This window comes from Eumetopias jubatus, unplaced genomic scaffold, assembly GCF_037043125.1.
Source record: "Eumetopias jubatus isolate StellerSeaLion01/CBP00866 unplaced genomic scaffold, mEumJub1_p1.0 scaffold_10, whole genome shotgun sequence".
Classification (NCBI taxonomy): domain Eukaryota; kingdom Metazoa; phylum Chordata; class Mammalia; order Carnivora; family Otariidae; genus Eumetopias; species Eumetopias jubatus.
Genome location: NW_028274816.1, coordinates 103,917,400 through 103,940,535, shown reverse-complemented (window position 1 = coordinate 103,940,535; position 23,136 = coordinate 103,917,400). Strand labels below are relative to the sequence as shown.

The 23,136-nt window shown below is 45.6% G+C and overlaps 1 protein-coding gene across 4 annotated transcripts in view; it reads right to left on the bottom strand.

The window, feature by feature from the left end:
* Positions 1-4,488: 4,488 nt before the first annotated feature.
* Positions 4,489-23,136, bottom strand: part of IKZF3 (IKAROS family zinc finger 3) — an 87,840-nt gene continuing 69,192 nt past the window's right edge. For 3 of the 4 annotated variants that reach the window (XM_028089776.2, XM_088028285.1, XM_028089777.2), the window contains 2 exons: positions 21,985-22,101; positions 4,489-10,753 (listed from right to left, as the gene is read on the bottom strand). In XM_028089776.2, the coding sequence (XP_027945577.1) occupies positions 10,050-10,753; positions 21,985-22,101 (821 nt within the window). In that variant the 3' untranslated portion in view covers positions 4,489-10,049. Of the gene's footprint in view, positions 10,754-21,984; positions 22,102-22,217; positions 22,529-23,136 lie in introns of those variants that run through there. The other variant, XM_028089780.2, reaches the window with a different exon arrangement.

The following is a 23,136-nucleotide window of genomic DNA, read 5'->3' as shown; positions in this document are numbered from 1 at the left end:
TTGTTTTTACTTGGATTGGGTGTATTTTGGAGTGGTTTAGGGGAGACTGAGGGAGATTGGGAGGCCACCTGCACCTCCCCAGGACTGCCGCCAAAGACGTATTCCTCTGCAATGAACTGCACACCCCGCGCCCCCAATTAGATCCAGGACGTGACAGAAGTGGGTATTCCTACCAGACACTACCGCGATTTTCCAAAGGATTCCAGGGCATCTTCTTGCTCCCAGACCTCTTACACCCATCAGTCCTGATACAGGTTCCCACCTTTTGGTTCTCTTCTTCCAAGCTGAGCCACCGCGTCCCGCACATCTAAGGGATGAGCTGGGGGCTGGGGAAGGGCGGCGGCACGAGTAAGGCGAGATCAGGAGTCGGAGTGAGGATCCCGCAGTCGCTCTGCCCCCGCCGCCTGCCCTTGGGCTCCCAACCACCCACCTGGCTGGACTTAAGGGCGCCGAGCCGTCGAGGGGCTGCGGGCGCGGGGGAAGGCCGGCCCGTTTCGCCAGGGGGCGCGCTTCGGGGCCGCAGAGTACGCGCCTCGGTCCCCTGTCCCCACGGAAGGAGGCTCGCGTGGAGCCACAGCCATGGGCCCGTCCTTCGCGAGGCACGGGGTTAGGTTGTTCTCCCCTCGAATTGGTGGGCCGCGGGCCCCCAGACGCCAGGCGGGGAGCGAGGTCCGAGCGCCGCAGCCAAACTTCGCGGGGCCTGGACGGCGAAGGCCAGGCAGGACCTCGTAGGCGCCGCGGGCCGGGCGCTCGGGTTCCCCGGGACCCGCGCCCCCGCCTGCCGACGGCGCCCGAGCCTCCCAGCCGCGCGGCGGCAGTGACACCCAGTGGCCGTGGCGGGGAGTGCAGGCGCCGCCGCTCGGTTCCCGCTGTGAAGGTCGACGCCTCTCGAGGTTCCCACTAGTGGTTACGAGCGGGCACCCCCAAGGGAGAAGGCCGCGCTCTGCAGACTGCCCCGCGGGGGCACTTCCCCTTCCCCTCCCCCAGTTTCCTCCTCGGCAGTCGCCAGAGCGCTGGGAGATCCTGCGGGGCTGCAGTGCCCGGAAGGGCGGGGCGGGGCAGAGCGGCGGCGCTGGGCTGTGACCCGGAGCAGTTTCACTTCTGGATCCTACCCCGGTGTGATGGGAGAGCATCTGGGGTGGAGGGGTGGAGCTGGGGGGGGGGTGGAGACACACAGGCGTGCCGAGGGCCGGCCTTCGGGACCCCGGGGGAGGGATGACTTTTTACTCCCGGGGTGTCACGCGCCCCACGCCTCCCTGCATTTTCCACTCCCCCACCCCCCAACGCCATGGGTTCCACTCCGCTGTCCCCCGAGCTGCCGCTCTTCCCCAGCAGCCGCCGCCTCCGCGGGGGCTGCCGACCCCCGGAGAGGCCCCGAGCGGCGTGGGCGGCAGGAGGAGCGAGCTGTGAAGCCGCAGGCAGGGGGTTAGGCTGCGGGCTGCTGAGACGCCGAGCTGTTTCTCAGAAGTGCAGCTGCCCCTCCCCTCACACCCCCCCTCAGCTCCCACCTCGCACCGCACCCCTTCCCCCTCCGCCAGGCCTTCGCTTTTCTCGCCTGGGCATCCCGACCCGGGAATCAGGTGTCTGAGTCCACGCAGAATTAAGAGAACCTGAGCGAGGCCGAGGCCGGGAGTTCAGACCCAGCCTCCGTGCCCATATTCCGAGGCCACGATTCCACTGTCACCTCCCCGTGCCCCACACACCTGGGTGCCAGGATTGGAATTTCATAGAATGGTTTAGAACGCGACCACTTGGGAAAATCATAGGCCGCCCTAACCCTTGCTCCAGCGCCCCACCTCCCTGTCAGTGCCCGAGGGTGGTGGGGGAGAAGGAAGAGGGCACAGGACCCTCTTTCTCTCCTCTTCTTTCTGGAATTAGAGGAAAGGCCTGGCTGGAGCCATGGGGTTGAGGCCAGGCTTCGTCTCAGTTGGAAGGAACTTCAGAGCTCCAGTTCCAGGGAAATATTAAGGCCCAGAGAGGGAAATGAAAGCGCCCAGGGTCACCCAGAGAGTGGCAGGGCTGGGGTTGGAAGCCAGCTGGAGTCTGCACCAGGCTTTACTGAGACTTCAGAGCTTTGCTGGATTCCTTGACTCTGTCTGCCCCCGCCCGCCTGCCCGCCCCGGCCCAGTCTGGGGAGGGTGGGGAGGGTCTGTGAGTGACAGGGAGGTTGAGGTGCTGAGACTAATTCCAGTGACGGTGGGGTGGGGTGGGGATTGACCTGGTGGAAGGACAAGCCTGGGGAGGAGGTGGCATCTGCCCCCTTAGTTCCCACCAGCCACCCCCAGGGCTGTGGTTTATTTGACTAGGCAGCTCTTCTGGGCCAGGGGGCCCGGGGCAGGGGGGAGGCGAGGTGATGGGAAAAGACTGCTTTAGGGCTTCCTGCCCCATCAGTCCTGGGGAAGGGGGGGCAGCTTACATCACCCACAGGCCCTCTAACCTCCATACTTTCCACTGCAGTGCTCTTTCCTTGGGTATATTCACATTCTTCTGGGGGAAGCTCTGTTATTTGGGGGGAAGGGAGGCAGCTGCCTACTTCACAGGTCAAGACAGAGTTAACAAAACCGCAGCAGATTCAACACCCCGTGTCCTTCAGGGACTTTCCATGACACCTTCCTTCCCCCTCTCCCCCAAGCCAGGGAGTACCTCCCCAGAGGGCCTCCCCACCCCAGGTGCAGTGGCTTTTGGCTTTTATGCAAACAACCGTCTGACTGGGAATGCTCTGCAGCCCCAACCCATGTCCTGGGCCCCATGCGCTCCTCCACCATCCCTCAGTGTTCCTGGCCTTCCCGGAGCTCTCATCTCCACTTTTCCTCAAACTCTGGGTGCTAGGGAATGGGAGGTGAGGGAAGGGACACAGGTCCTTGTCCCCCGCTTGCCCTTGGATGGCAGTTGCCTGCAGGTGGAGGTTTGGGCACCGCAGTCTGTGTGATTGGCCTGGTTGTGTTGAGTGATGGGGAGGGGGAGGAAGAGTGTGCAGGTGTGGGGTGGCCTCCCCTGTTAGGCCCACTACCCTCTGAAGTGTCACATTAGTTCCCAGGAATTAGGAAAGGAAGGCTGGAAGCCCATCCAGCCCCGAGCCCAGCACCAGCGAGCCCCAGAGCTCTCTCCGCTGCTCCCTGGCAAATAGGATCAGGTCTCCTGGTCTCCCTTTCTCTCCAAGCTGCTTCTGCTTTGGGGAGGGAGTGGGGAGGAGGAAGGCCACATACCATTCTAAGGCTGAGACTCAGCTACCCAGAGGCCGCTTGGCAATGTATTTACTGTTGTAATACAAAGGCAGGCTGCTACACAATTCCTCTCTCCCTGCCCTCAGTGCCGAGATGGCAAAACCTGCTGGAGGGCCTCCAGTCTGGCGCTGCAGGGAGGAGATGCTGCTGAGCAGAGAGCCAGAGGAAGCTGCCACCAAGCTGGCTCCACCTTTGCTAATCCTAAACTTCAGAAATGGCTTCCTCCTGCCTCTCTCACAAAGAGGAAAGGGAAGGTGTTTTGGAAGATGCTGAGCGGAAAGCCAGATCACCTCCTAGACTCTTTACTGTCGTATTCTAAGAGAGAACAGAAGATAACCAAGACAGGGAGAAAGCTGAATAATCTCTATGCCATTCTCCTAGGACTTTCTCCTCAACATCTTAGGTTTGGGCCTCCAAGTATCTTAAGACTTTTTCTTTCTTCCTTCCTTCCTTCCTCCCTTCCTTCCTTCTTGGAGATTTTATTTATTTATTTGACAGAGAGAGACACAGCAAGAGAGGGAACACAAGCAGGGGGAGTGGGAGAGGGAGAAGCAGGCTTCCCGCGGAGCAGGGAGCCCGATGCTGGGCTCAATCCCAGGACCCTGGGATCATGACCTGAGCGGAAAGCAGACGCTTAATGACTGAGCCACCCAGGCGCCCCCACTTAAGACTATATTTAAATGCAGCTGGGGCACCTGGCTAGCTCAGTCAGTAGAGCATGTGACTCTTGATCTTGGGGTTGTAAGTTTGAGCCCCATATTGGGTGTAGAGATTACTAAAAATCTTTTAAAAAAAGTAAAAAAGAAAAAAGGTGTGGCCGAGTTTAGTGACTGCACTTGAATTTCCCAAATTCCCAAGAAACTTGGATGTTTCTGAGACCCCAGAGGTGAAAAAGCTGGGACTTGCCTATCTTCTAGAGAGAACCCCTGCTGGGAGCAAGGGCAAAGTTGTGTCTTGGAACTGGGAGACCCTGCAGTATTGATCCTGCCAAATCCAGTCCATAGCTTCCTCCGGTCCCCTTAGTGAACTAAGGGCCAGTGGAACCAGAACCCTACTCTAGGAGTATGGGAGCCAGCAACAGGATGCCAATGGCAGGCTCAGCAAAGCATCAGAACAGATGCCTTATTTCGCTGATAATTTCATTTACCTTGGTACTTAGACTTTAAGAAACAGCCAGAGGGGCTAAATTAAGAAAACAGTCCTAGAGGCAGAATTAAACCCTTCCATTTTCTGACAACTACAAATGATAGGCATGCACAATGACTAATTTTAAACACACCAGTATTTTTTTTTTTATTTTTCAGTGTAAAAATCAAACATGATAAAGAAACCTTGAAAACTATCAGCAGGGTTTTTTTTTTTTGTTTTGTTTTGTTTTTGTTTTTGTTTTTTTGTTTTTTTGACGTGACAATGCACTCATTATGGTTCTGGCAAGGTTAGCATTGCTACATTTCAGAAGCTGACTTTCTTTAAACAGTCTTTACAAAGTCTTTACACCTTACAGTGCTCCAAATGGTTGGACTCTGGGTAAAACTCAATAGGAGTTAAGAGGGAAGGTCACTGCTGGGCAGGGAGGGCATTTCTGAGAAACCCAGATGAGAATGCTATGAGCACAGGCCGTGACAAAACCACTCGGCAAGGGCTCCCTCCCTTCCTCCTGGGGGGAAGGTCACCCTGAGCCCCCGTGAACCCCCAAACCAGGTTCCCTTCTTCCCCCGTCATTCTGCAGACAAGGGTCATCTACAGACCACATGTGTGGTGGTTTTGGCAACCAGAAATTAAAAATAACCTATGGTTTTTCCAGTAGCCAAAATGATCCCTCACCAAAGCTCATAGACTGAGAACCTGAGCATGCAAAACCACAGTCTGGGTGAAGGGATGTCTGCTTTTCAAATGACCTGCTAATTCTTTGCAACCCACAGTAATTTGGTTTTCTGTGAACCCACAGAAGCAGGCCCATCCAAAAAGGGTTTTGTCTGCTAACCTGGAAAAGTCCTTGTATAAATGAGTCACTGGCAATGGGATCATTTTTAAGGCTGCCCCATTTTCCTAATATTTTAAAATGTTTGTTCTCAGTCTTTTTAGGAGAGGAAGAAGCAAAGCAACTTCAGAAGCTAGGCCCCACAGGCTTGCAAAGAGGTGGGTGACATTATGGAATGCTCTCCAGGCTTTCTAGAGTTTCAAGAGGGAGATGGACAACAGATGGTCAAGAGACAAATGGACCATTTGAGGAGACTCTAAGCTACTCAGGGAGTTAATAATTGAGAGCTCATGAGACAGGGAGGGAGCAAAGCCATTCCTACTTCCCTGGCTGCAATGCCATGAAGTGTCTTTAGCATGAGGTTCACTTGTATTGTTCTAATTGTCAGCATATTCTTTACTTTCACACATTAAAATAACATGAAGGAAACTGTGTGCTAGAGATCAGAGGCCTCCACTGGCTACTGAATTACTGAATCATGGTCCTATTATGGCCTTTGAATATCTCCATGTCTTTAAATCCACATACAATACATAGAGTGGAAAATTTGTAACCATCCACCCCACCCCCCCAAGTAACATCATCCCATAGACAAAATTACATAAAACCTCGTAACAGCCTCCGGAGGTAGACACTATGTCCTTACATTTTTTAATCAAGACATTAACATTCCATTTTCAAATGACAGCTCAGTCAACATCAATGTATATGACAGTCCAGTCTTGTAATATTCAGAGGAAACTTGCATTCAACTTTTTCAAAGTGCAAAGACCTGTTTATCTAATGTTGACAGCATGGTGGGGTACACACTATCTACAGCTTGGGTGAATGGAGCTATAGTCTTATGTTCTGAGCTCACACAAGTCGAAAGCCTACACTTCTCTTGCAGGCTCTTCTGAGTCCATGGTCTTTAGAGGCAGCGGTGCCCAGCTCTGGGTTCACTGGTCATTCACAGAACATTCAGTCCTTTCGCTTTAGAGAACAGAATCCTTTTCCTATGGTGGCCCGGGTCTAGCCTTTGGTTTCAGGCCAAAATTGTCTTCTTTACAGGCACTTAAGTCCCAAATCCATTCTGTTTTTCTGAATTCTGCCTAAAGAGAGAGAATCTCTGATCTATACTGAGCATAAAACTAGCTCCCAATTCTTTAAAACAGAAGACATATCATTGTATATCTCTCATCTTCTTCCGCATAACCTGATGGTATTTTCTAGGACAAGATTTTCCTCACTCCACTTTCTTTTCTTGAGCTCATAAATCTCAATTCCAAGTCTTTGTGAAAGAGCTTGGCTATCTCTGAGGATTCAAATCTTGAGTGGCCTTGAGTTTCCAAATCTCCACTAGAGACCAACAGACCAGTTCCCTGTGGGGTACACTTTAAAGTTAGGACTCTAAGCATTTAACATTTCCATTGCAGTCTTACTGCCTGTGCTGGGATATGTACCAGCAATACTGCTTTTTCCTTTAAAACATGGTAAACCTCACATTTAGCAGAGGGGAAAAAGCAGAGGAGGAGAATAAGAACAGTGATACAGAGACTACTTGGAAAAACCTTATGTTGGTGTGAGATTTGTTCGTAACACAGTGTTTCAACTAAGCAAAATTTTGTGCTTTTTTTCTTTGCAAAAGAAATCTGAGGTCACTTTATATCTGGGCCACTGTGAGTATGGGCCTAGCGAAATGTTAAGCGCTGCCTTAAAAAGCTGAGAAATGTTGTCACTGACAAAGTCAGAAGCTGAGTCAGGAACAGCTCAGAATGGGTAATAAGGCATAAGATTAGTTAGCTTATCTGTGTCAAGGCAAGTATCTTTTGGGGAGAATGACTTAGGGAAGCTAAAGGCTGGTGGATTTATCAATATCTTTTCTTCCCCTGGTGGTGGTGGTGGAGGGTAATGGAAGAGACACTTCTGTTTAGTTCTCTGCCAGTAGGAAATACCTGTGCAACAATTCAAGTGGGGTGATGAGGAACATCTGGAGAGCCAGTTCTCTTCCCTTTCCCCCTTACCCCAATTCTGTCACCTTGGCTGCAAGGGAACTTTTCGTGGGGTTGGTTGTTCCCCCAGATTGTGGCCTCCTGGGTGTGTGGTGGGAAATGACGGACAGATCAGACCTACAAGGCGCATGTCAGAGGGACTCTGACTGAGAAAGGAAATATGCTGTCTGAAGCTGCTGCAGGACCTCACTGTCCAGCATGGTCGGTTGTGAATCTTGACTCTGCCCCTCTCTCTAAGCAATTGTGCTAAGATTCTCCTTCACCCTCTCCCCCCACACCCCCAGCAAGGGGAAGGGGCATTTATTGGTATAAGGAATACAGAAGGAAATCTTTACCAGTGTGGTGGCAACCACTACATACTACCTGGTTCAACTTTACAATTTACAAATGTGGAGTTTGCACATATAAACTTTCTCTGGACTTGGTGTGCCCCAATCCAGGCCCAGAATGCTACAGTGAAAGTAGCATTTGTAAGTGGTCATCCCACTTAGAAAACTGACCTCAGAAGAATGAAAATCATTCAGAAAATCTGTTAGTCACAGGGAAAATGAGGGTCATGTCTTCAAAAAAGTCCCCAGGTCATTGGGTGGGCCTCTTTCACTATCTTAAGGTGCCAAAGCTGGTTTCTTCAGAAAGACTTTCCCACTAATATGTTGGAAATGCTTGCTTTCCCCAGCTTTCTCTCCAACTAATTCTTGCTTCCAAATGCTCTTTCTTTTGTCCCCTGAAAGTCAACAAGATGTATGGCATTTCAAGAGTATAATAAGCAGCCCCTCTGCCACAGTGGGTGTCAGTAACCTGGCGTGGCTTGGAGTCTAGGATTATGGAAACAGCAAAATGCTGAAGACTATGCACTGAAATACATCTAGTATTTTAGCCGAAATCTCAAACATGTTGGGACTGTTACCACGGAATTTCACAAAATCTTTTTTCCTGAGACAGACGCCATGCTACAAAGAAGGATAAGCCATTTGTGCAGTCTGAGGCGGAACATTTTAATTACTGGCAGCACATAAATTAGTTGAGTTTGAGTCTAATGCCTAAGCCCTTTTGAAATACCAAGGCAGATACATAAAATGCGAATCTAACAGGAACTGGGGATTCTTGACTCTGGTAGAAATGTGCACAAAACTACTCTTCATTTGTAAATAGGTTCCATGAAGTTGTCCCTGGAAGCAGAGTTTATTTTCGCTAACACCAGTTCTTAAAAAAGGAAAAAAAAAAAAAGGCTTTGGCAAAGCAGCTGCAGGTGCCACTTTGTGTGTACACTTTGGGGCAAGATCAAAATACCTTCCTGTTTTTGTTCTTCCCCACCATCCTCTTCACATTCATGACTCAGTGGTTAAAGGAAAAATTTAACACTACCATTTGCACACCAAAGAAATGTGAAACAGGTATTCATATCCATATTCTCCTGCTTGATGCCCATGCATTAAAAGGCTTAAAAGATAACTGGGGTTACAGCATAAATCACATAAATTTTAAGCTGGAAGGGACCTTAGAGAGTGTCTAAGCCCAACTCTTATTTTAAGGTTGAAGAAACTCAGTTTTAAGAGTTTAGTGATTTGCCCAAAGTCATATAGCTAATTAGCAGCCAATATGGAATTCACAAACAGATTTTGGGACCCCCTACTGCAGTACTAATTTTACAATTATCCCTGCACTTTTCCTTGAGAGCATGTCTCTCATAATTAACTACAAAGCTGCCCAATACATCTGCAGGACCAAGATCTGACTTTCAGGAATCTTCCTGGCATACAGCAGCTCCACTTAAAATGGGGAGAAAAATCCACCCAGCTTGATCACGGAGAACCTGTCAGCAGAGGTGCGCCCCTCCTTACTTCTTCAGGAAGCTCCTGTGGGGAGGGGGAGAATAGTTCATGCTTTTTGGATTGTTTGGTTGTTTTCTGTCAAAAAAAATCATCAGCAAGTTTGCTTTAGGTCTGTATACTAATGCTCCATGAAGGAGACCAAGAACTTTCAAGTAGCTCTCCCCCCCTCCTCCCGGGGTGCTGCTAAACCATCTCCCCCTCAGAGTCCAGTTCTGCCAGTCTTGATCACAGAACACAGATGCCATAGCGGACAACTTTGTGGAGTTTCAGTTATGGTTTATGTTTAAAACCATTAGTTCTTCTGGTATAGAATTTCTCCTATGATGACTGGTTTAACCCAAAGCAGCTTTTTAATTGCTATGGGAGGGTAAAAGGGTAGATCAAATGACTTGATTTTTTTTTTTCATTGTGTGATAAGAAATGGGTCTGATGCTTGGAGACTGGCGTCTTCAGTAACTGATAACAGATACTTATTTTATGGCTGTTCTTTTCCTTACTATTAGACTCTAATTTGGGATGAGGAGATTATATCCTAGACTTCCAGCCTGTGTTAAGTGCAGAAGGGTGTGGCTTCCCAGTGAGGTTAGCTGGTGAGCTCTTCTTTGTGGAACTGGCGTATGACCAAAAGGCTTTTCCACGGACGTATCTCAGAAAGAATGTCTTGTGCAGCACAACTGGGGGACTCTTTTGACTGGCAACAAACTCCAAGGACCGCCTGTTCCATTGCTGCAAAAGATAATGACCAAAGACTTCATTGGCTTTTAAATATCATAAAAATTCAAGTCCCTGATGAGAAAACAAATGTTTCACAAAAATGATAACATGATATATCTGCAAACAATTTCTGAATGAAGACAGCGTTTCCCTTTTGCCCATGTGAACATGACCCTTTGGACACTAAGAATGGTATGGAGAGGAGTTCGGAACTGAGTTTGTTCGGAGAATAACTTGTTAGGTGGGGTGTTGGTTTTTACAACTGATGTCGAATACTCAGACGTCAATCATCTCTGGGACCAGATGTTCACTTCAGCATGGCTCTGTGCTCCCCTCTGGCTATGTGAGAAGAGAATTCATACCGATCATGGCTTCGATACCCACACATGTTACACTCAAAAGGGTCACGAAAGCCGTGGCAACCCATGTGAATAGTGAACATCACATAATCCAGGAAGAGGACTCGACAGTGGTCACAGCGATACACATCCATCACCTCCCCTTCTTTGTTGATCACTTTGATGGAGTCTCTTGGACAGATGGGTGGGGGCTTGAGGAGTTCATAAGAGCGGGGGACCTCCTTCAGAAGTGGCATCCCATTGCGGGCCCTAGGGGGGACCATGTGATTTTGCTGGTAGATGTGATTCTGGCGTTCTTCATGGTTGCTATCAGTGTCCGTGGAGTCATGGCCACTATTGTTGGGGGAGAGGCCTCTTTCAGAAGGCAGGCTCTTCTCTGGCAGGTGGATATTCTTCTTTTCTAGGTCCTGGGGGGCACCATTTGGCATCTCGGCACGGGTGAGGGCTATGGGATACATGCTGCTGATAACTGGAACCATCTCTGAGGTGGGAGCAGGTGGGGTCTGGACCAAGGGGCGCAGGGCTTCGGCACCAAGATAGCTGATGGCATTATTGATGGCTTGGTCCATCATCCGGGTCTGTATTATCTCACTCTCTTTTTCGTACATATAGCTGGGATTATAGTTGACATCAAAGCAGTGGCGCTTCTCACCTAGAACAAGTGAAAGAAACAATTACAAGAGGAAGAACACAAAGGCAGAGTTTGTAAAATGATTTTCCAGAGGCCTTGAAAAGGGAGGAAAGACATGGGGCCTGCTTAAGAACACCCAGCCCAGGCAGGATGGTTCCATTCGGTGCTGGGGACAGTCTCAAGGGACAGTGGCTGACAGCACACACTTGGACAGTCAAAATAAATTAAGCCAGCAGGCAAAAGGGAGAGTCAGAGATGTTGATGAGTTGAGGCTACAACGTGAGCTGTTTCCACTGCTCACGTCAGAGGGGAGTGCTGGAGAAAAGCAGAGAAAAAGAAGCAAGAGGACCCCAGGGCAGGGTTTGCAGGGAGCCAGGAAGCTACCACTGTGCAGGCGCGTGGCCACCTCTGCACTTCGACTGTCCATGGACTCTCAACACCCAATCAATTCCCAAACTGTTATTTTGCTTGTTATTTTCTGGTAATACAAGGGCGCTCAGGGAACGGAAGTGCTGCAAGAAGTGGGGACTCTCAGCCACTGGCCTCTGCAACTTTTTAAACAGCTACAGAGGCAGAAAAAATAGCCCCCAAACCTCCAACTTACCAATCCTTAAACACATCGTCACCAGACTGAGATTTAAATAAAAGAATGCAAATGTACAAAGTCTTAGAAAAGCTTTCTTGAAAGATCGTGGTCTTTGTCCCTTTCATAAAGTATATTATTCTTTTGCTTGAAAAATTGCATCGATACACATGTGATCATTAGGACCCATCCTGCATTTAACTGAAAAATTTACTTGTGGTCACCCTCTCCTACTGCTCATGTCAAACTGCTGAGAAATTCTGAAAACAGAGTTTAGCCACCTTTGGGGCGTGTGGGTGTTGTGTGTTAGAAAACAGAGGCTCTCTGGCCACAGGGAAGGCAGGAGCAGGGTCTGCAGTGATGGCAGATGTGCTCAGTGGTGAGTGGCTGGTAGAAGGAAGAGAAAGCAGGGAGGATGTGTCAAGTACTGAAAGTGAGGCTAAGGTATCACTGATGATTTTTCATTCTGTAGACACTAGATTCTGGAGAGATTTGCTGAACCATATCCTCTCTTCTGTAACACTACCTAGGCATGTTATGGTTCCAAAACCTGTCACTGCCATACAGTAAAGGGTCCAATAATGAAAGAACACAAGAAAACAAAAGAATTGGAAGAACCAGTTCCTGTTCTTGAGGTGTCTCCAACCTAGTGGGAGAGAAACAAGACCTGTATCCGTGGAATCGGAAAAAAATAAATGTTAGAAGTTGTGAAAGGGCTGCCCTGCTCTGTGGGGGCCTTTGATTTTATTTTATTTTTAAAGATTTTATTTATTTATTTTGAGAGAGAGAGAGAGAGAGCACAAGCAGGGGGAAGCGGCAGGCAGAGGAAGAGGGAGAAGCAGGCTCCACCCTCAGCAGGGACTGTTGTGGGGCTTGATCCCAGGACCCTGGGATCATGACCTGAGCCGAAGGCAGACACCCAACCATCTGAGCCACCCAGGCGCCCCTGTATATTTAAGTGTTAAGGAAATGCAAAAAATTCAGGAGTACCTGGGGCAGGGAAAGCATTCGTAGAAAACAGATTTTGAGAAGGGTCTTGATGTACTGGTACAACTTAGACTTTCAGAGAGGTCGACAAGACATCCTAATTGAGGGAGGAGCATGACTGAAGGCAGAGAAGTGGCACTACGCAGGACAGGAGCAGGGAAGAGTAAGAGGGTCTGGCTGTAGCTGTATCAGGGAGTATGAAATACAGAATTTTCAACCTTCCCTTATTCCTTCACATTCTGCAATACTGACACCTCAGGGTAGTGTGGTGGTTGAGTGCATGGGTTCTTGGATCAGATGGATTGGCTCTGACGCTGGCTCATCAGTTACTCGTTGCATGACCTTAGGCAAGTTATTTGACATGTCTGTGGCTCCGTGTCCTCATGTGTAATGGGATAATAACTGTATCTACCTCCCATGGTCACTGGGAAGTGCTTGGAAAAATGCCTGGTACATAGAAAGCACCTGATAAATGTTAGGGTGTTTTGTTTCGTTGGAATCAGTTCACATTTTCTTTTTTTTCCTGCTAAAATCAATTTGCTTTTTTTTTTAAGATTTTTTATTTATTTTTGAGAGAGGGAGAGCATGTGTGAGCACATGAGTAGGGGTGAGGGGTGGGGGAGGGGCAGAGGGAGAAGCAGACTTCCCGCTGAGCAGGGAGCCTGATGCTGGACTTGATCCCAGGACCCTGAGATCATGACCTGAGCTGAAGGCAGACGTTTAACCAGTTGAGCCACCCAGGCGCCCATGAATTTGCTTCTTAAGTAAACTTTCTATCACTAACATAAACAGAAAGCTAGACTCACCACAAATAGAAGGTAACTATGAAAAATAAAGATAAGGAAACAGAACGATTTATTTAAGTTTTGATCAGATACTGTGACTACCTGGACACAAGATCCCCAATCTTTGTTAAAAACAGAGATTACTGGAGTGCCTGGGTGGCTCAGTCATTAAGCATCTGCCTTCGGCTCAGGTCATGGTCCCGGGGTCCTGGGATTGAGCCCCACATTGGGCTCCCTGCTCGGCAGGAGGCCTGCTTCTCCCTCCCCCACTCCCACGGCTTGTGTTCCCTCTCTCGCTGTGTCTCTCTGTCAAATAAATAAATAAAATCTTAAAAAAAACCAAAAAACAAAAACAAACAGAGATTACCAAGTGTGAGATTAGTGTGAAAAAAAACTAACATCCAAATTAAGTCTAAATCTTTTTCCTTGGTATAATCAGGAAGATTGAGAGAGAACTAAAAAACGAAATAATTTTCTTGCCCTGTGGGTCTCCTAGCATTTTGCATCCCAGATCTGGGGAGATATTGAAAAAAGTTAACACGTGGTAGAGTCAAAAGATGGCATTCTGAATGACCAACCATAAGATTTAGATTTGAATGAAGAGCAACCCGCTTCATGCCCTTGAGCAAGGGAGGCTTGTGTCAAAATGTAATTTTCAGAATATTAATGGAACAGCAAAGTGTAAGACCAGAACAGTGAGGAATTGGAGCCAGAAAGACCAGCTAGAAGATCTAATTGAATAAGATGGATTTGTCCTGCATCCACACTACCTTAAGGCCAACCTGACAGTTTCTAGACAAATACCTGAGAGAAAAAATCTGCAAAGAAAAACACCCTGCCTTGGCAACTCAATAAAAAGCAACAGAAAAGTAGACCTTTGCCAAAGTCATCAGTGGTTCTTATTTTCAACTTCCAAATTGGATATATCTTTGATAGCTGTTTGAAAGAGTGAGGCTAAGAACATGAAAGCCAGCTAAGGTCACAAATATTCATTCCCCTGAAAGTGACACAGAGATGATGAACTTTGGTTTCTTGGCCTTTTTGAGGTCATTGATGATTTTCCAGTGTGGCTGGCTCTACTCTACTCCTAAAATACCAGGGGTCCCTGAGAATCTTTTTATCTTTTCATCTAACGGAGAGGTTCCAGAAGGTTTCCGGGGTGGGGCAGGCACATCACAAACTGCTTTTATCCTTTCTCCCAAGAGTTTGCTTTACTGAACTAGGCCTACAGTTTCACAGTGTCTACCACCTGCAGCACATGTCAGAAGACAGCTGAGTGCTAAAGTTGTAAGAGGCAAAACAGTAAGAGGAAAATACAGCCCTGGATGAGTGGAAATATGTGACTGAGTTCTGTGGTTAAGACAGACCATTGTTCACTGTGAAGACAGGAGAGCCTCAGATCTTCACGTGCACGCAACCTGCAATCATCAGATCCCCTCATCTCTGAGTTACGGTAACTTGAGTAGTGCAGATGATTATCAGTCACCTGTAGACATGATGACTCAATGTGTATGAAACCCAGAAGGGGTAAGCTACAGTAATTGAAAAGCCAAGAGCTCACGTTTCTTTAGTAACACACTCATAAAGAAGGTTAGTCAAACCACAAGAGTGTAACTTCTCCCAAACCTGCACAGAGCCTCTAGTCCAGCTTGTAGTCAGAATCATACCACACCTTTGAATGATTAATGATAGCAGCTTCAGGCTGAATTAGAGGTTTCCTTCTGATGAAAGTACAACTGGCAACAGCAAGTCCTGAGTTTAGGAACCAGGGCCATTCCTTACCTGCTTTTTTTTTAAAGGGGTTAATCCCTACTATCTAGGCTTTGGTAACTCTAAACTGAGCAACTGGCTGACCCGAGTTGCTACAATGTGGTGAGGGTGTATGGTTGTTGGCTTCTAAGTGCCCAACTTGAAAGTACAGAATCACCACCTAGAGCTAAAAGGGACCTTAACTGAGCACATGGATTCAGACCTCTGCCTTTGGGGCCGAGTGACAGATCCATCACCCTGATCTGTTTACCTCTGGTTTTTATACTTCACATTACCTAGCACTGTGCCTTATATTTAATACTAACAAGAATGCTACTATTTATTGAGCCTTTACTATATATCCAGTGCTGTCCTAAGTACTTTTTGCATATTCTCTCATTTGCCTAAGATGAATTAGCATCTCTTATCAGATAAGAACCTAACCTACAAACAGGTTAACTTGCCAAGGTCACTTAGTAAATGGAGGGCTAGGATGCAGTCTAAGGGCCCATATATATCTGCCTGTGTCTGAGCATTTTTTTTAAGATTTTATTTTTTATTTTATTTTTTTGGAGAGGGAAAGGCGAGGGGCACAAGGAGAGGGAGAGAGATCTTAAGCACGCTCCATGCCCAGTGTGGAGCCTGACGTGGGGCTCCATCTCACAACTCTGAGATCACGACTTGAGCTGAAATCAAGAGTCAGATGCTTAACTGACTGAGCCACCCAGGCGCCCCTGTGTTTGAGCTTTAATTGCTGTCTCCTGGCTGCCACCTTGTCCATGGCTGCACAATCCCACCACTGGCAGGGATTTCAGATTCTCTGCTGGCATGGTTCCCATAAGCAGTGGACAAGCAACTGTGCTGTGTTCCAAATGGACTAGCACCGTGCATCAAGAAGTATCTATGATGCATGGAGTTGTTCTGGTGTTTGTAAGTTCTTAACAGAGTGCCTGGCATATGTAAGCACTCAATAAATGGTAGATCTTTATTATTATTATTATTAGCCTCACACCATGTTAGGTGCCTTGAGGAGTACAAACATAATTGCAATCCAATAGGAGATGCAGCATTTACAATACACAGCATTACACTGCATTTGTAATTTCATTACAAATTGTTACCCCTAAAACTATGTGGTGGAACAAAGTACAGAGTAGTCAAGAAAGTGAAGAGAGAAAAATATGGACAGCTTCTCAAATATGCCACGTATTGTGGGACAAATATTAACTTATTTTTTAAAGTCTCCTTGTAATCTGAGGTGGTAGCAGTGATGGTGGTGGAGACAGTTCTATATATCACAAAAAACTGTCTATTAAACTCACCTTGAGTACAGGGGGAGAACAGAGCAGAGAGAGAACTCAGGAGACTGTGAGAATGTAGACCATGTGTACATTTTTTAAAAAAGATTTATTTCCTGGGGCGCCTGCTTGGCTCAGTTGGTTAAGGGTCTGCTTTTGGCTCAGGTCATGATCTCAGGGTCCTGGGATCGAGCCCCATGTCGGGCTCCCTGCTCAGAGCAGGGAGCCTGCTCCTCCGTCTCCCTCTGCCCCTCCCCCTGCTCTCTCTCTTAAAATAAATAAATAAAATCTTTTAAAAAGTAAAAAAATAAAGATTTATTTATTTGTTTGAGAGAGAGAGAAAAAGAGCAGGGAGGAGGGGCAGAGGGAGAAGGAGAGAGAGTCCCAAGCGGACTCCTCACTGAGCATGAAGCCCCATGCAGGGCTGGATCCCACGTCCCTAGATCACCACCCAAGCTGAAACCAAGAGCTGAATGCCTAACAGGCATCCCAACCACGTGTACTTTTAAGGGCAGATGTGAAGGAGGGCATTCCAGACAGCATGGACAGAACCATTATATACAAGAGGGAAAGTATTACATAGAAGTGGGAATAGTTCACTGTGGCTGAATTAAAAGATTAGTTGGCTGAAATGATAAAATTAGAAAAGGTAACTTGGAGACAGATTGTGCAAGACTCAGAACACCTGGACAGTTCGGATTTTATTCCAATGGGAAGCCATTGAAAGGTTTTTTTGAAGGGGAGGGGAATGATTTGAACTTTAGAAATATAACACATTTCCACTATTACAGGCATCATGAGGGGTGATGGGAAATATTCAGGTTTTCTTTTTAAGTTTCTTCAAGTCACTGAAATGTACTTGCTGGCTACCTTCATACCATATCCCATGTCTATCACTGCTTACTCTTACTGCAAACACATACCCAAAAAAAGGAGGGGAGCCAGGCAAGGAGAGTAAATGGAATATCTGTGAGGTAATGGCTCTGATCTCAAGCTAAATGAGACTAAAGTGACTAACATTTCTTCCAGGAGGAGGAAAGTAGAAGGGAGCCACAGAATAGACAAGAAGGGGAGCAAACACAGAGAGAGCTGTGGGGCGGGGGGTGAGGAAAACTGAGCTGGGGACCATCTTTTGTTGCTGCAGAAGACTTGTCCCCTGTGAGGGGTGTTATTTGGATGTCATCGGTCCTGATGGAGTCACCAGGGGAAGACTTCTTTTCTCAAGAAAACACACCCCGGGCGGGGAATGACTGTCCTTCTTCAGGGGCTTTTTCTTCCACCAGCTTTCACCGAGTATACCCCTCCGTGTCCAGAGCCCCGGTCTAGCACACATGACACACTATGCTTTGGGTGGCCTCCCAGGGTAGGAAGGCCCTGGGCTGCAGCACATTGTAGGCCTCGGTCCTGGCCCTGCTCCATCACCCACTAGCTGCATCTCTCCATCTCTCCAATCCTCCCTCCTTCCCTGGGGAAAGAACTTTGCTGGGTGTTCCTGATATCCCTTCAAGCTCTTAAAATGCTATGATTCTGTAATACTTATAGGATTATAGATTTCAGCCCCTTGGGAAGGGGTGGGAGAAGATACTTTTTGCTGTTAGAAACAGGTATTCAAACTGCTTCCTGTCGCTCTGTTAACCAAAGCAGACAATTTCTCATTAGTTACTTCACAGGGAGAATCGATGGTGTTTGCTGAAGTGTCAAAACCTCACTAACATGTTTACCACGGGTGAGTGAGATCTTTTTTCATGTTGTTTTCAACATGAAAACTTCCTTTAATAAAATAATACATAAAATTAAAAATAATAAGGAGATGCTATGGTAACCACTTTGGTCAGAATAACACATCTGTTTTTGGAGAAGGAATGAAAAGCAAAAAGAAATATGCAGAAATGTAATCATTTTCCTCCTCCCTCCAGGATAGAAATCTGGCCTCTATTTTGAGCCAAGTATTTGAAGATGGCCTAGTTAGAAGTCTAGTCAAACAAGTTTATAACAGGAGAATAAGATGCAGAGAAAGGAGAACTCTTAAAAGGGTTAGGTGCTAAAAGTGAGCTATCCTGGGGTGCCTGGGTGGCTCAATCATTAAGCGTCTGCCTTCAGCTCAGTTCGTGATCCCAGGGTCCTGGGATCGAGCCCCGCATCGGGCTCCCTGCTCGGTAGGAAGCCTGCTTCTCCCTCTCCCACTCCCCTGCTTGTGTTCCCTCTCTTGCTGTGTCTCTCTCTGTCAAATAAATAAATAAAATTTAAAAAAATAAAAAATAAAAGTGAGCCATTGTGTCCTTCGAAAAGAGAAACAAATAATTATTTTGATGATGTAAAGATGCTGATTTCTAATGAATGCATGTCAATTTATGTCTTAAATACAGAGAATGAAACAAAATTTCTTGGAGAATTAGGAAAGAAATGATTTTATTTTTCTTCTACGGAAGCAATTTAATTTTACTCTTACTCTTCCATAGAGGCATGTTTTTGCGTTTCTAAATGCACTTAGACTTAACCCAATCTGTCCCTCTTCCTCGGTTCATTTCTAATGTGTGAAAAATGATACCTACTGGTAATTCTCTTTAGCCTGCTGGGAAAGTAACAGGCTGACCTGATGGTATAATTTCACCTTTACCCTCATAGTTCAAGAGGTCAGGGAAGCCAAGGTTGGTCTGAGTGCTGTGCAACTTGTCAGCAAGGATTAAAGGGAGTGACTCATTCTTCCTTCACACTTTACCCTTTGCCATTTCCCTGGCAGCTGAATCTTTTCAGAAAACAGCACCATGGAGAGGAAATATAAGAGACAGAAGAGAAGAGGAGGGAAAACGTTAGCCCCGTATGTTTTGCAGCACTTCATCCCATACACTGCAGTGTCAAAATGTTCCTTTTCTCTCCCCAATATTACTGTTTTCTATCAGAAAGGTTGATTCCATTAAATGACTCAAGGGGTTTCCTTTATTTGAAAATGATCTCTAAAAGGAGGGTTCAGGATATAAGCTAATGCTAGAAGATTAGAACAGGGCTCAGGAACAAGAACATTATGGATATGACAGGAGTGCTGTCCCCATTTCCTGACAGGAATGAATGGATGGGTGAAAGAGCAAATGAACAAGTAGTAATGCCTTCAGTAAAATAGATGAATGTTGGGTTGATGCAGCTGTTTTATAGATTCTCAGATTTAACCACACCTTCCTGAAAAAAAAAAAACTAAAATATATGACATGGTTCATAACATAAACACCTTGTCTGTATAACCTTGAGAAAACAGTAACCTGAATCTACACATATGGGCTTAGAAACACAAAATGGTATTCATAATTGCAGCCTTTGCTAATTCATCTTGCAGACTCGTAGAATGATAGAGCTGGGAGGGACCTTCCCGATCACCTCATCACCAATTCAGTCTCCTCATTTCACAGATGAGTAAACAGAGGCCCAGAAAGGTTATGTGATTTGTCTAAACACACACGGTTAAGAAATGACTGAGCTAGAATCGGAACCTGGGTCATTTGGCTTCAAATCCAGTGTTCTTCCTACTGCACTATACCACAATTTACCAAACAAAATTTCCCCCAGTTATTCAGGGCCCTGAAGCCCTGAAGTTGCTACCTCAGCTTAAATCAAGAGCTAACTCGACTGGGTTTCCTGATTCCAAATAGAGAGCACATGATGGTTCAGAAGATAAGAGAAATCAGCACCTATAAGCATCTCTTCTGAGTCCGGAAATGAAGGAGTAAAAATCCTTTGGTTACAAGGGTAACAAATGGAACAGATCCCTGATGCAACAAGCAGAATGGCATGGACTTGGACACAGGAAATGTGTTTTTTTAAACCCATGAAAATACCAAAGCAACTTTTACTATATTAAGTAGGGTTTTAGCTCAACTATAGGTTAGGACAGTGGCACCTGTGTGGCTCAGTTGGTTAAGCGTCTGCCTTTGGTTCAGGTCATGATCTCAGGGTCCTGGGATGGAGCCCCACATCTCCCTCTCCCTCTCTCTCTGTCAAATAAATGGATAAATTAAAACAAACAAACAAAAAACAACTATAGGTGTAGGACAGCTACAAGGACCAAGCATCTTCTCTCATATGTTATTTCTTAGACCAAAGCGCCTTGACCATAATTGGATTGAAATTGAGTCACTTTACATTTTTTTCCTTGCCCATGTCTCCCCATGTCTCTCTCCACATCAAGTACAGCCATTTCTAGAGTCATAACTTTCCCCAAATCAAATTACAAAGTAAATTACCCTCAAAGAATAAAAACCTCTACTTTCCTTTGTTCTGACTCCAGTCAGAACTTCTTCACAGAAGTGAAAATCAACTGATATATGAGCAATGTCTTAAGATCATGTCTTGGAATCACAATTGATCCACTTGATCCATTGCTCCTAAGCCCCACATGGAGGTCACTACGGGCCCCCTGACATTTCTCAGGAAGGAGAGGGAAGATGGTAACGGGTGGGGGGTGGGAGGGGTGTGTCTCTCTAAACTGAAATGCACCAACTTTATTTAGTTTGACACAATTCTTTTTTTTTTTTTAAGATATTGTTTATTTGACAGAGAGAGACACAGTGAGAGAGGGAACACAAGCAAGGGGAGTGGGGAGAGGGAGAAGCAGACTCCTGGCTAAGCAGGGAGCCTGATGTGGGGCTCGATCCCAGGACCCTGGGATCATGACCTGAGCTGAAGGCAGATGCTTAACAACTGAGCCACCCAGGCGCCCCAGTCTGACACAATTCTTAATGTGATTAAAAGGATACAAAAATTTTCCAGGTAATCAAAATAAAATAAATAAGGCATAAGCACTTAAATAAGCATAAAAACCAACCTAGGTAATTTTGAAATATATGAGTTCTTTCAATATGTCTCTATAACTCACATAAAATATCTGCCTGTACAAAAATTATCTAGACCAGAATAAAATTTAACCAGATTTAAAAACCAGGCAGGTACTTAATATCTGTAAAAGCTATTGAAAAGAATTAAGCACAAAAGGACTGTAATAAGACATCAATAGCACTAAGTAGCTTTGGAAAAACAGATTGATAGGTTTCTAAAATTCTACTGGTGTCGAGGGAGGTCTATTTTCGTGTGATAACTATTTTTGTTCAATATCACCAAATTTCAATTTATAGCAAAACTAATACATTCAATTCAGCTGCCCCCTTCACAAATACAAATCTATTTTAAATATCATGGTCACATTTATGTAAACATCTGGAAGAGTTGGACAAAACATCTCTGTCGTTCACCAGCCCCAACACTTTAAAAAACAGAATTCTTTCTTAGCCATCTCATTCTGTTGCATTGTTTGACAACGTGAAAACCAGTGGCATAAAAATGAACTCCAGTAAGACAAATGATTGAATCCAGCCTTGTTATTTAAATCTATGTTTTCCCAACTTTCTCTCAAAGCCAAACCTCAAATTCAAGAAAGTATGGCAATAAGTTTTAGAGCACGAAAAAAGTTGGGGCATGATTACAAAACCAACTTGTAAAATATAATTACAAAAGGTTACAAAAATGCTATCTCAAACATCTTTACTGGTGTCAATTGCATAAACTCTCTCATGCAACATATGTCATTCAGAATAAAGAGGAAGGAACAGCATTTTTAACACCAACTCCATTTAGGAAATTGGATATCAAATACTCCCATCTTCAGGAGTTAAGATTATTCACTTAAAATATTTTATTCTATTTGCCTTACTTATCAAAATGAAGCACAAAGAATAAAAATGTACAATGGAAAACCAATTACCTTATTTTAACAGAAATTAAGGACCTGTGTAATATATAAGCATCCTATGTTATCTCATTTAAACTATCTACTAACAACAGCAGGAAAAAGGGTCGTAATCTTACCAATGAATTTCTGAGGCATTGAGCTTTTTCGTTTTGCCACATTGCTTGCTAATCTGTCCAGAACGAGAGCTCTTTCACTTCCCATCTCTGCTTTGATGTGTCTTGCCTCCACACTTGCTGGTTTGGAAAAATGTAAAAAGAAGAGGGAAAAGAACACAGTGGTAAATGATGGAGAAAAAGGAAATAAACTGGAAGGAAAAGTGTTAGAGGTCTGATGCACACTCTGTTGTTACCTGTTATTACTGCTCAGAGTCTTGCTTGGGGTACCTGCTGTGGTCAGTGAAGCCAGCACCAGGGCACGTTCAAATCTTGCAGTCTTTTGCTGAGATGGGAAAGCCCGACCCATCCCCAACCCGTATCTTCATTAGCAAGAGGAAGTATTAAATAAACAGCCTGGACGTGGTTGGTTGCAAAAAGATAGATAGATGGAGATCTTCTAACCCCCGATCAGCCTTCTTTCTGATTCTGAGTAACTGCGTGTGACACCTGCAGACTGATATAATTCTTCTTAACAACTTAAAAAAAAAAAAGTATGGTGCCCCAGATTTACTGCTCTGTTTATGTTAATAGCACTTTTGAAAATAGATACCCTTACCCAGACAGCAAGAAATCTACTCAGTGATTTGTGTATTGAAATTCTGAGTGGTTTTTTTTCTTTTCTTTTCTTTTTTTCCAGCATGTTCCTTTCAGTTCCTATCTTTTAAATTCTATTTCTCTGGGCTCTGCATTATCTGTTTCATATGCTCCTCACATTTCAAAATTGTCTCAGCTAAAATTTCCCTGAGCAACACTTCTGTCTTGAAATTAAAGAGCAATTTGTATAATGCATCTTTATTATATTTCTAATGAACAATGTGAATAAAAACTGCCTAACAATATGGTCTAGTTGTTAATCCACAAACAGACCTTTAAGTGGTTTAGGCCTGTGGTTCTCGGACCTGCCTGAACATTAGAATCAATCTCTCTGCAGAGAATGTAAGAAACACCTATGCCCAGGTTCTCCTTCAGATCCTGAAATCAGGATCTCTGGTGTAGGCATCTAGGCAACAGTATTTTTAAAGCTCTCCAGAGGATTTTAAAATGCAGCCAGAATTGGAAATCACTAGAATATATAAATAGTACCAACATCTAGTCAACTAAATAGTACACTAG